The sequence below is a fragment of the Pipistrellus hanaki genome (genome assembly GCF_964339955.1).
Source record: "Pipistrellus hanaki genome assembly, chromosome: 2".
In the NCBI taxonomy this organism is placed as follows: Eukaryota; Metazoa; Chordata; class Mammalia; order Chiroptera; family Vespertilionidae; genus Pipistrellus; species Pipistrellus hanaki.
This window is the reverse complement of record NC_140504.1, coordinates 185,979,752-185,991,415: the sequence shown is the minus strand read 5'-3', so window position 1 is coordinate 185,991,415 and position 11,664 is coordinate 185,979,752. Positions and strand designations below refer to the sequence as shown.

The 11,664-nt window shown below is 46.3% G+C and overlaps 1 protein-coding gene across 2 annotated transcripts in view; it reads right to left on the bottom strand.

The window, feature by feature from the left end:
* Positions 1–226: 226 nt before the first annotated feature.
* LOC311617946 (RH-like protein) overlaps positions 227–11,664 on the bottom strand; it is a 32,178-nt gene continuing 20,740 nt past the window's right edge. The window contains exons 7-10 of one of the 2 annotated variants that reach the window (XM_084875019.1): positions 11,204–11,328; positions 6,050–6,129; positions 2,559–2,632; positions 227–395 (exon numbers count right to left, since the gene is read on the bottom strand). In XM_084875019.1, the coding sequence (XP_084731145.1) occupies positions 369–395; positions 2,559–2,632; positions 6,050–6,129; positions 11,204–11,328 (306 nt within the window). In that variant the 3' untranslated portion in view covers positions 227–368. The remainder of the gene's footprint in view (positions 396–2,558; positions 2,633–6,049; positions 6,130–11,203; positions 11,329–11,664) is intronic. The other variant, XM_084875020.1, reaches the window with a different exon arrangement.

Sequence of the window (11,664 nt, the reverse complement as noted above, 5' to 3'; positions counted from 1 at the left end):
GGGGTGTGGGTAGAGACTAAACATAAACTGTGCACCTATGGATGAGGACAATGGGGAGTGGGGAAAGGGCAGAGGGTGGGGTGGAAACCTGGTGGAGGAGAGCAATGGTGAGGGGGGGAAAAAGGAACATTTGTAATAATATGAACAATAAAAATTTATTTAAAAAATAAAAAATAAAAAAAATAAAGTTGTTATGAAACTGCCATTTAAACAAGTTTTTAGTCTTTTATTTTTAATATCAAATCTATTTCTGACCCCGTGTCATTGCACACAAGGAGACTGCAGTGACGAGTGTTTGTCACACACAAAAACGGGAAAGGAGGCGCTCTTGTTTCGGAACAGGCCTTGTTTCTCTTGGATGCTTTTGCTTAAAATCCAACAGCCAAATGAGGAAACTGTAAAAGCAAAGCAAACATTTTTGTTACAGATGAGCCCTTCCACTCTTAAAATTTGTACACATATTGATTCTGCCTTGATCTTCTGAAATCTATATTGACCAAAATGTCTCATCACAGAGGCTCTTGCATAAAGGCTGAATTGGAAGAGCTCCTAGACAGATCTCATTTCCAATGGCTCCGTACATGGATCATTGCCTAATAGAACTCTGTGTGTGTTTTTAACACCGCCAGTAGCAGTGGACTCACTACCATTTAAAGGAGCTCATTCCATTTTGCTGACAGTTCAAATAGGTAACAGTTTACACTGCATTACTTACGGGGCCCAGGTACATTTTTTGGAGACGCATAGAAAAGAACCTTTTTTCTCCCGCACAACAGCTTCTTAGTGTTTGAAGACAGTTCTTAGGTCACCTTTGGGTCTTCTCTTCTGCAAGCTGACTACATCCTGAATTCTCTAGTTGTGCCTTATAATATTGAGGCGCTTGGATTACAGAATTCTAGAATTGGAAGTCAGAGTAGCTAACATGTGGGGTGTTTTCTATGGATCAGGGTGCTAACATTCACACGTTATCTCCTTTGAATCCTTACAACAGCCTAGTGAGACATGACTGTTCTCTCCAGTTCAGAGATGGGGAGGCTGACGCTCTGAGAGGTCACAGAGTTAGAGGTGGCAGAGCCCAGATCTGTCTGCATCCAGAGTGTGGAATTTGATCCCATTCTACCAATGAGGAAACAGCCCCAGAGAAGTAAAGCGGTGTGCCTGAAGAGCTTACCAGGTGTGAGCTAGGACTAGAATGCAGATCTGCTTCTGCTAAAAGGGTAAGAGCACACGCAGGGCATGGGAAGAGATTGGCTGTTGGGAAAAGCCAAGAGCCAGTGATGAGAGAGAAGCAGGTGCAGCATGAGGAGGCTACACACAACAATGTGGATGGCTCTCAGAACAATGCCGAGGAAAAGAAGCCAGGTGAAGAAGAGCATGTGTCCTGTGGTTGGTTCCATTTCTGTAAATTTATAGAAAATGCAGACTAGCCTACAGCGATGGGGAGCAGGTCGGTGGATGCCTGGGGATGGGTGTGGTGGGGTAGGAAGGGAGTCGTTCCGAGGAGGCGGGAGGAAATGTTTGGTGGTGACGGATAGGTGCGTTATCTTGATTGTAGCTATGGTTTTCCCAGGTGTGGAGCACATTTAAAAGTATCAGATTGTACAGGCTTTAAATATGTGTGGTTCATTGCCGGTTACAACGCTGTTAGAAGAGGCGGAAGGAGGAGAGAAGAGGCAGGTCCTCTGTTTTGCTCCTACGGAGACAGGTGGCAAGGCCCGTACTAACACTGGTACTCTGACCCTTTAGTGATCAGTAGATGGGCAAGCAGGTGGAGAAAGGATTGGCCGGGGACTCTGAAGGGTCCTGGTCTTGTCTCTGCCACTCCTGAAGTATGATCCTGGGCACTAGCCCAACCACCGTCAGCCCCCACTTCCCGTTTGTAACAGGCAGTATTGATCAATAACAGGCAGTATTGATCCCCGCTTCTCCAACTTCAGCTTCAATAGTAGGATTACCCAAGGCAACCTACATCCGAGTGCGTTGTGAACTGTGAGTGTAGGTCAGATGGAGGAGGGCAGGGGGCGACAGTGTGTAGCCCAGTTATGATAACAACGGCTACAATGTAATGCAGGTGACTTCTTTGAGCTTTGTGTCCCCTGGAGAAATGACCCCAGATTCTATACTAAACGTTTCCTTGTGTCCGCCAGCTATCATTGATCAAGAGTTGTTTTAGATTCAGCTCTGCCACTCAATCACTTGGGAGCTTGGTCAGTCCTGGCTCCACTCTGAGCATCTGTCAAATGAGGGTATTAAGACTTGCTGACTCTTGCATTCAGGATTCTATCACCTTCACGTCAAGCTGCCCACATGGACAGCTCCAGGTGGGAAGAAGTGTGGCCAGAAAGAGCTCTCTCAACCCTGGTTCTCGCTGACTTTGAGGCATCAGGGAGCCTTTACCACATTGTGGATTTGCTCCTCCTTTCTTACCCTTTACTTCACTTTCATGTGTTTTTATTTTACTCTCATAAACACCAAATTAACATATGCCGCCATATCTTTTTTTAAGTTCATTCACTCAACATCTATGACATTAAGAGGTTAAAAAAACAACAACTTACCTCCCAGAAAGCTTGGTCATCAAAATATTTAACCACATGAGGAGCTTTCCATATTTTGAGGTTTAAGATGAGACCTGTTTAAATTCATTAAAAAATGTTGAACATTTAGAGCACAGCATTTGTTGTCTCAAAATATCCTGTCAACTATAGTATCTCAGCAGAAATCCTTTTTTTCCCTCCCACTACCAGGAGACAGACAAATGGAAGCACTGTTCTTCTTTGGCCCGCGTAATTAATCCTATACGCATCTTTTCACAGGAACTGGCAAGAGCAATTATTTTTAAAGATTTCGATGACCCTGAGAGGTGTAGGAAAACCATGGATCTGACACGCTGCCCGAGAAGGATAGAACAGCCCTATCAGACTGTGCCCCCAACGTGAAAGCTTATCCGTTTGAAACACAAGAGCTACCATGGAGAGCAGCTCAAACAAAGTAGGCACCTGGAAGGTCCAATACTGTGAACTCCCAGCAGCCTCAGCTCCAGGTTCCGCTTGCGTAGTTAGGAAAGTAATTTATAACCATCGGCTTTTGCCCCTTCCTTTTCACCCGTCCAGGCTCTCCCCGAGAGCTTGGCCCTGTGCATTCAGAGTAAAACCTGCCAGATTTCCCAGAATCCACGAAGTGAGCGCTTACCTTTCCCAGGAAGCAGGGACATGCCATTCACAGATTTATCTGTGTGTTTTCAATGATGATCGGTCTCCATGTATTCAGTAGTAAGATTAACAAGAGTGGGCGCATGCATAGTCATATTTCTCTGTTGTTGTGCATGCCTTTAACTGATTTTGGCAGGTAAGGTGCAATTAGCACGTTTCGTTTTGCTAGAATTACTCAGAAACGAGCTCTATCACCGACATGAATTTTCCAGGCAGCTGAGGTTTACTCGTCACTAATGAAAATCCTTCTAAATACGTAAATCCATATTGCATTTTCTTGTCATCACTGAATACATTTAGATTCTTAAAAAAGCCAGAACCATTGCTGGGAACATCCACTTATGAATTGTTATAGAACACAGGTAGATAGCTGTCAAGGGTTGTCGGCCTGCTGTCCAGCAGCCCAGGTTTTTGTGTTCCTGTGTCTGATGTTAAGAATGTCTTGCCGAAACCGGTTTGGCTCAGTGGTAGAGCGTCGGTCTGCGGACTGAAAGGTCCCAGGTTTGATTCCGGTCAAGGGCATGTACCTGGGTTGCGGGCACATCCCCAGTAGGGGGTGTGCAAGAGGCAGCTGATCGATGTTTGTCTCTCACCGACGTTTCTAGCTCTCTATCTCTCTCCCTTCCTCTCTGTAAAAAATCAATAAAATATATTTTTAAAAAATAAAGTAATGTCTTGTCCTCTGTGAGACTCTGCGTTCACTTCTAACATACTAGTGTGCCTTACCCAGAGGAACCTACCCCATTTCTAATCTATTTCTAATCTTTTTAAAAATATATATTTTATTGATTTTTTACAGAGAGGAAGGGAGAGAGATAGAGAGCTAGAAATGTTGATGAGAGAGAAACATCGACCAGCTGCCTCTTGCACACCCCCTACTGGGGATGTGCCCGCAACCAATGTACATGCCCCTGACCAGAATCGAACCTGGGACCTTTCAGTCTGCAGACCAACGCTCTACCACTGAGCCAAACCGGTTTTGGCTATTTCTAATCTTCCTGAGTCGGAAACCCAAAAACCACACCTGATGGGGTTGTACCTTAAATAGCATAGACAGATTCCCATAATGGGGTCTCTTGACAAGTAGAATGCTTGGCTTTCAGAAGGCAATTGGTGCTATTTTGGTTGCTTGGGGGCCACTTTGCTCTTCTGTTGTCCAAGTTCTTTCTAAATAGTTCCCTTGTGTCCAAAGCAACATGTGAGGAGGAAAGCCCATTGGTTTTAACTCTTCGAGGAATAAACTAGGTGTCTCTTCCGCTATTCTCTTTCTTAAACCCATTAGAGCATAAGGAACTCCCGCCCCCAGCATCCTGTACAAGTCAGTGAGTCCGTGTCACTTCGGTAACATCGGCGAATGGTGGAGAGCCCAGGTGTAGTAGGGTTGCCAGAATGCTCAGCTAATTTTGAATTTAAAATAATTGGGCACCTTATACTTTCATTTGCTAAATAGGACCACTCTACCCAGAACAGAATGTAAACGTATGGATGGAAGCATTTTTCTCATCTGTATTGAATTAATCACCTCAGACTCAAAAGCTGAGGCCAGATGGTACATTAAGGTAATTCTAGACAGTTTTACTCTCTAAAGGCACCCGGGGAACTCCAAAAAGTCTCTCCCTACATGTGTCAGAGCGGAGAGGAAGCCAGACGATTCGTTGCCATAATCCCTCCGTTATACAGAGAAGCCAGCCAAGCCCAGAGAAGGGGGGTAATGCGCCCAGCGCCACACCGTTCATTCGTGTCTGCTTATGCTGCTTGGTCTCCTGTTTGGCACCCACTCCCTGCTTAGGGACGCAATGTATGAGTGTCTAACCCATAAAAGCTGCTCACTTAGAGTAAAAGTGGACGTTTCTGAACAGAATGCGCATTTTCACCTGGCATGTAAGTAAGACTGGCACATTAACAACTCTCCCAGGTTCTTTTCTGTTTGACCATATTGCAGAAGCAGAAGTATACTTCAATCCTCCATGTAAAGACCCCCAGTAGCTCCCCACCTCTAAGAGGGACCTGACTCCTTGCTACCACTCTGTCCTCAACCCCAGCTGCTCCGCCCCTCCTCACTCTATCCACATCAGCTACACCGACTTCCTTGCTGTTCCCCAAACACACAAAGCATGTTTCTGCCTCAGGGCCTTTGCACATGCTGTTCCTTCTCATAGGATGCTCTTCTCCCAAATAAACACGTTGTATGCCTCCCTCCTTCTCTCCATTCAGGTCTCTGCTCAAAAGACTTACTAGCTAGGCCTTCCCTTACACCCTTCCAGAAGAGCAGACTCCCCTCACACTGGCTAGTCCCCCCACTCTGATTTAGTTATCTTCATAGCACTTACCGCCATCTTGCATAGTATGCGTTTGTTTGCCTATTTATTGTCGACTAGTGTGTCAGCTCATGAGATCAGGGTATTGTTTTATTCACTGCTTCGTCCCTCGTGCTTAAGAGTAGTGCTAGGCTCATAGTAGATATTGAATAAATATTTGCTGAGCCAAATAATATTATGGATGTCCTCAGGTAAGCATTCTGGCATAAGGATTTCCCTGGCCTTCTGTACAAAACTGGGTGCGATCACCAGTCCTGGCTCTAAGAGGCTGCAATCCACTCCTCCTTTCCCTGGCCCTCAGTGTCCACACCTGTGGCAGGTGACCTCGGAGGGCCTTTCCAGGTCTGGAAGGATGTGATTCTGTGTGTGTGTTTGTATTTTTTTTAATCATTTGGCTGGAGCTGAGGAGGTGGGCTCACAGGGAACAGGATGGGCCTGTGCACATCCAGCCATGAGGCAGATGCACTCTGAACCCGGGCCCCGGGCCTGGGCAGTGGTGGTAGGGTGGTGCGCACTGACCTGTCAAGAGACCAGATGCTAGACCCATCGCCAGGGACAAGCTGAGTGCTGCGAAGTCGTAGAGCATCTGGAAGGCGATCCTGGAAATGACAAAGCAAAGATGGTCACGTCCAGCTCTCAGGCTGCAGAGGTCATGGGGACAAGGAACACTGCTTGCGTGAGTAGCGACCCTGTCAGGAAGGGCCATCAGGGGAGCAAGTGTCCTCTTCCTGGTGGTATATTCCCCTGTCATCTTCCTGCAAAGCCATGCAGACATGGAGGAGGGGATTCTAAGGACCCTTTGGGCTTACTTTAATCCTCAAACCTCTGGACAATGAACTAGACCAGGAGCTAGAAAGACCAAGTTCAAGTCCCAGACCTGTCACCAGCTGTGTGGCCCTGGAAAAGGCACTCACCCTCTCAGAGCCCTAGTCTCCTCATTAGGCCACTAAAGATGAAGACCTTCAAAAAACTATGGTACATCTCTACAATGGAATACTATGCTGCCATAAAAAAGAAGGAATTCTCATCATTTGCAGCAACCTGGATGGAATTGGAGAACATCATGCTGAGTGAAATAAGCCAGTCAATGAAAGAGAAACACCACACACATGACCTTACCCATTTATGGATAATAAAGAACATTATAAACTGATTAACCAAAAGATAGATATAGAGACAGTAAAGCAACAAGCAGACTGTCGCATTACAGCGGGGAGGGGAGGGAGATCTGAGGGAGATAAGAGATCAACCGAAGGACTTGTATACACGCATATAAGTACAACCAATGGATATAAAACTCTGGGGAGGGTGGGTATGTATGGGAGTGGGGGGGGGGCAATGGTAAAATATGTGCACAGATAATAATTTAATAAAAAAAATAAAATTAAAAAAAAAAAGATGAAGGCTTTATTTCTATCAAGTCCAGGAGGGTACAGTTTGGCCATCAGATCCCGCTCCCCTGCCTGCCCCTCTTGAACACGCTTCCCTGTTCGTTGTCCTTCGAGCAACCCCAGGACTTCACTTCAAACAGTTAAACGGCCCTGAGAGGACATTGGCGTGGCCTTGCAGTAGAAATACAGGGAACAGTGATAAACTGGACTATATCAAAGCTAAGAACTGTTCGTCAAAGACACCATTAAGGTGGTGAAAGATAACCCACAAAGTGGAAGCAGGGGTTCACAGTACATCTGATAAAGGATCTATTAATATATCCAGAACAGATAAAGAATTCCTAAAAATCACCAAGGAAAAGACAAAACAACACAATAGAAAATGGGCAAGAGAACTTGACATTTCAAGAGAAAAAATATCCTAAAAGCAAATGAAAAGTGCTCCACTGAGCCATCAGGGAAATTAAATCCAAACCATAAGTTTGCTGGCTACATGGCTAACATACAAAAGAAGGAAACCACACGGAGTGTTAGAGAATATATGGGGGAAGGGGAGCTCTCATGTGTGTAGATCACAATGGAACACAGCCAATAAAACGGATGTATGCAAGCTGTGTGATCCCACAACCCCACTTCTAGGCATACTTTCACTTGAAGTGCATGCATATGTTCCCCCAAAAACATTAGAATGTTTATAGCAGCAATACTAGAATGTTCCTGATAGCTCCCAACTAGAAACTGCCCACAAGGCCATCAATAATGGATCAATGAATTGTGCTGAATTCACACGATGGAACACTTGTTTCAACTGTGTTTTCTTAGGCTCTGTAATCTGTCTACTTGGTACTCATTTATCACAGGGCCAAACTAATGGGCCAGGCTATCTCTCTCTCTCTCTCTCCCTCTCTCTTGCAAGTCAGCTTTTGTGGGAATTCAAAACTCATATTACAACCCCCTCAACCACAAACTCTAACACGTGTTTTCACTTCCTGCCCAGTAGGGGATGTCCCCACCGCCATACTCCCACAGGCACAGTCTCAGTTCCCCGTTCTCTGCTGCCTGGCCCCGTGGGACATGTGGTCTAGCATGTATGCGGTGCTTCTCATTTTGAGGGGAACTGTAACGTTAACTTGACCTCTTCATGTTGTCACTTGTCACCTTTATAAATTAAACCCAGGCACAATTCAATACTATACCCCAATGAAAAAGTGCAGTCTGCAGAGATACTCAACAGCATGGGCGAATCTCACAATACAATGTTGAGTAAAGGAAGCCAGGCCCCCAAGGACACAGACTTCCGGTATGACTCCATGTGTATAAAGAACGAAAGCAGACAAAGCTGACCAATGCTGTTAGAAGTTAGAATAGTGGTTATCCTGGGGCGGGACATGAAGGAGCTCTGGGTGCCTTTTATATGGACGGGTCAGAAGATCAATATCATCAGGGTGTCTTTCATTGATCAAGAGACACCCTGATGATATTTGCACTTTTCTGGAAGTAGACTGCACTATAAAAATAGTTTGCTTGTTTTTATTTTTAAGTATTATTAAGTGGCAGAAATAGAAGCTAAATCCAAATCTGCTGACTGCCAACCCATAATTCCCTCCATCCTGATGCCATCTGAAAGCCACTGGATGAGCAGGAATCACCATACGACAGTCCCCACACAGACCCCCTGGGCCAGGCCCTCGGCTCCACGCTTTTCCAGCTGATTTCACATGGTCCTCACAGCAGCTCTGTGACAAGGTGCTTCACAAACGGGGAGGACTGGGTTAGGAAAGGGAACCGAGGGTTCCAACGTCATAGGCTTGGAATGGATGGTTCTTGGGACTCAAACCAGGCAGGTGTGTCTGCCCACCAAGGCTGGCCAGATCTGTCTCCGCTTTCAGCATTCGAGGGTTACCTTTACAAATCTGGCCATTCTGACATTCCAGAAACAGTTTTTTAAAAATATTTTTCTTTAGATTGACTTTTTTTGGTTACATTAAAAAAGACATATTTAAAATAAAACTTTGTGTCACTAAAGTGGAAGACAAATGAGAGGCAACTATAAAAAAAATACAATGAAAACAAAACAAAGCTAGAATCTCCCCAAGATGTGGCAGCTTGTACAAGTCTCTCAGCCTGAGACCTCCTCTGCTGTCATTCAAACGGAGGTCATCGTTTGAGTGTGTGCAGACTCCTAAAACCCAGTGGAGACTTTCTCCCTGATCTAATCAAAGGTCTTAATGAGAATTGAGAAAGAGCCAGCGCACTCTGTGATTCAGTGTTCTTCAATTGTTTTCACACCTCTTAAAATCCTACATGTTGGGAAAATCTCTCAGTCCTGGCTCAGAGCACTGCCCCTGACTCATTCACATCCACTCACCAATATTGGCAAATACTGTTTGTGGAAGGAATGAAGGTCAACTGGCTTGCCCAATGACACCACGCAATACAGTAGCTGATCCCCATTTTGTATGGGTATTCTCGCCTGCCCGCTCAGTGCTTTCTCCATCTTTCAACTATATTCAGATGCCCCTCTCTGGAAGCAGCGGCATCCATAACCATAGGAAAGGGGCCATTGTGGGGTAGTTTCTCTACCCCAAGCACCGTCCTGAGCCCTTTAATATGTTGCTAAGTCTTCACTGCAGTCCTGAGATGTAGATCTTATTATCCCATTTTACAGACAGAGAACTGAATCCTAAGGGGAGTTTGAGTACCAGGCCTAAGGTCACATGACTGGTAAATGCGACCTCATCTGTCCCTTCCGGCCGAACGAAGGCCTCAGAGGTCACTGCCGTCAATGCCCTCCCCTGTGCTGGGTTCCTGCAGAGGAGAAAGAAAACCTCTTGGGCCTCAGCTGTCTGGTCCTGGTGAGAGCTGACTTGCAGAGTGAGCTGGAGGCAGGCCACACAGGCTCTGGGCCCTTGTTCTCATCTCTGCCCTACTCCACGTTCAGTGATGTCCCTTTGATGGCAGCCATGGTGGGAGTATTAGCACCACAGAAATCAGCAAATGCGCTAAGTTAGGATTTTGTTTTCTTTGGAGAGTGTTCATCCTTTACTGGTATACCATTGGTTGGCTTTTTTGTTTTGTTTTGTTTTCTCTAGGCCAGTAATGTTCAAGCTTGTGTGAGAATCACCGGGAAGGCTTGTTGAAACACAGACTCCTGGGCCCTACCTCCAGATTCCTAATTGAGCAGATCTGGGTGGGCTAGAATTTGCATTTTTAAAAAAAATATATTTTGTTGATTTCAGAGAGGAGGGGAGAGGGAGAGAGAGAGAGAAATATCAATGATGAGAGAGAATCATTGATCGGTTGCCTCCTGCATATCCTCTGCTAGGGATCAACCCTGCAACCCGGGCATGTGCCCTTGACCGGAATCAAACCCAGGACCCTTCAGTCCATAGGCTGATGCTTTATCCACTGAGCCAAATCGACTAGGGCTCTTTTTTTTTATTATTAGAATTTTATTTTTCAATTACAGCTTACACTCAAAAAATTATTTTGTATTAGTTTCATGTTTACAGCATAGTGGTTGGACAATCATATACTTTGCAAGTTGAGCCCCCTGGTATTAGAATTTGCATTTCTAACCAATGCCTGGGTGATGTTGGTGCTGTTAAGAACCACTGCTCTAGGCGAGCCATGGAATCACAGAATTTGGGATCTAGAAGGACAGATGGTCCAGATGTTCCAGATCAGCAGCCTGGAATTTGCCCCACACAATTTTTCTAATGATTTTGAATCTTTTGCCAATGCTTAGGAGAAGGCCTACCATTTTCCTACATTCACTTATCTAATCCTCTAAACCACAGGGTTCCTGGCCTCAGCAGCCTCCAACAATCCCATGAGGGGCGGTATTATCAGTATCTTCATTTAAAACCGGGGGACCAAAGCTCAGAGAAGTTAGGGAGCCTGCCCCGCTCGTAAGAGGTCAAGACCAGTCTGACTCCACGGCACACTCCTCAGAGACCTACACCACAGAGGTTGAAACATGGGCTCACTCAGCTGGCATGGGCCTGGTTGCCCTGCTCTGTCTGTTTTCTGGGGGGGCCTCAGGGCTATCTGCCTTTGCCTGGCACCTAAGCTGTCCCTTTTGGGAAGAAGAAGTGACCTGAAGAGGCGATGACTCCACACAAGTTAGGGGCTGGGAAGAGTTTCTGAATGAATTGGCCAACAAATACTCACCGAGGCCTGCTGAGGCCTAGCCCTGACTGCATGCACCCCAGCTAAGGGCTCTGGGCACACGCGCCCTGAGTTGGGTGGGGGTATTAAGGGAATAAGCCAGGCGACTCACAGAGGATCCTTGGACCAGCTTGTCAGGTACACGATGTAGGTGATCCCTCCGAGCAGGCCCGGCAAGCCGAAGGTGTAGTGCACGCCACAGGTGTCGTGGATCCCCAGCACGCGGTTAAAACACACCTGGGGACAGACGTCCTTGTCAGTAGATCTGCATGTGAGACTGGCGTTCCCTGACACCCTTTGCACCAGGGCCACCCACAGGGATGGGCTGGAGGGCTCCCGTAAGAAGCACTTCTTAGACGCACCCGGGCGCTCACGTTACCTGGGGAGCCTGGTGAACCACAGAGTTGGATCCAGAAGGTCTGGGGCCTGAGATTCTGCATTTCTAACAAAGGCCCAGGGAATGCCAGCGCTGCTGGTCCAATGGCCGCACATGGGGAAGCAAGGGTCTAAGCCAGGCACTACTCACATTGTGGGCTATGATTCTGCGTTGTGAGTGTGCTGTCCTGTGCACTG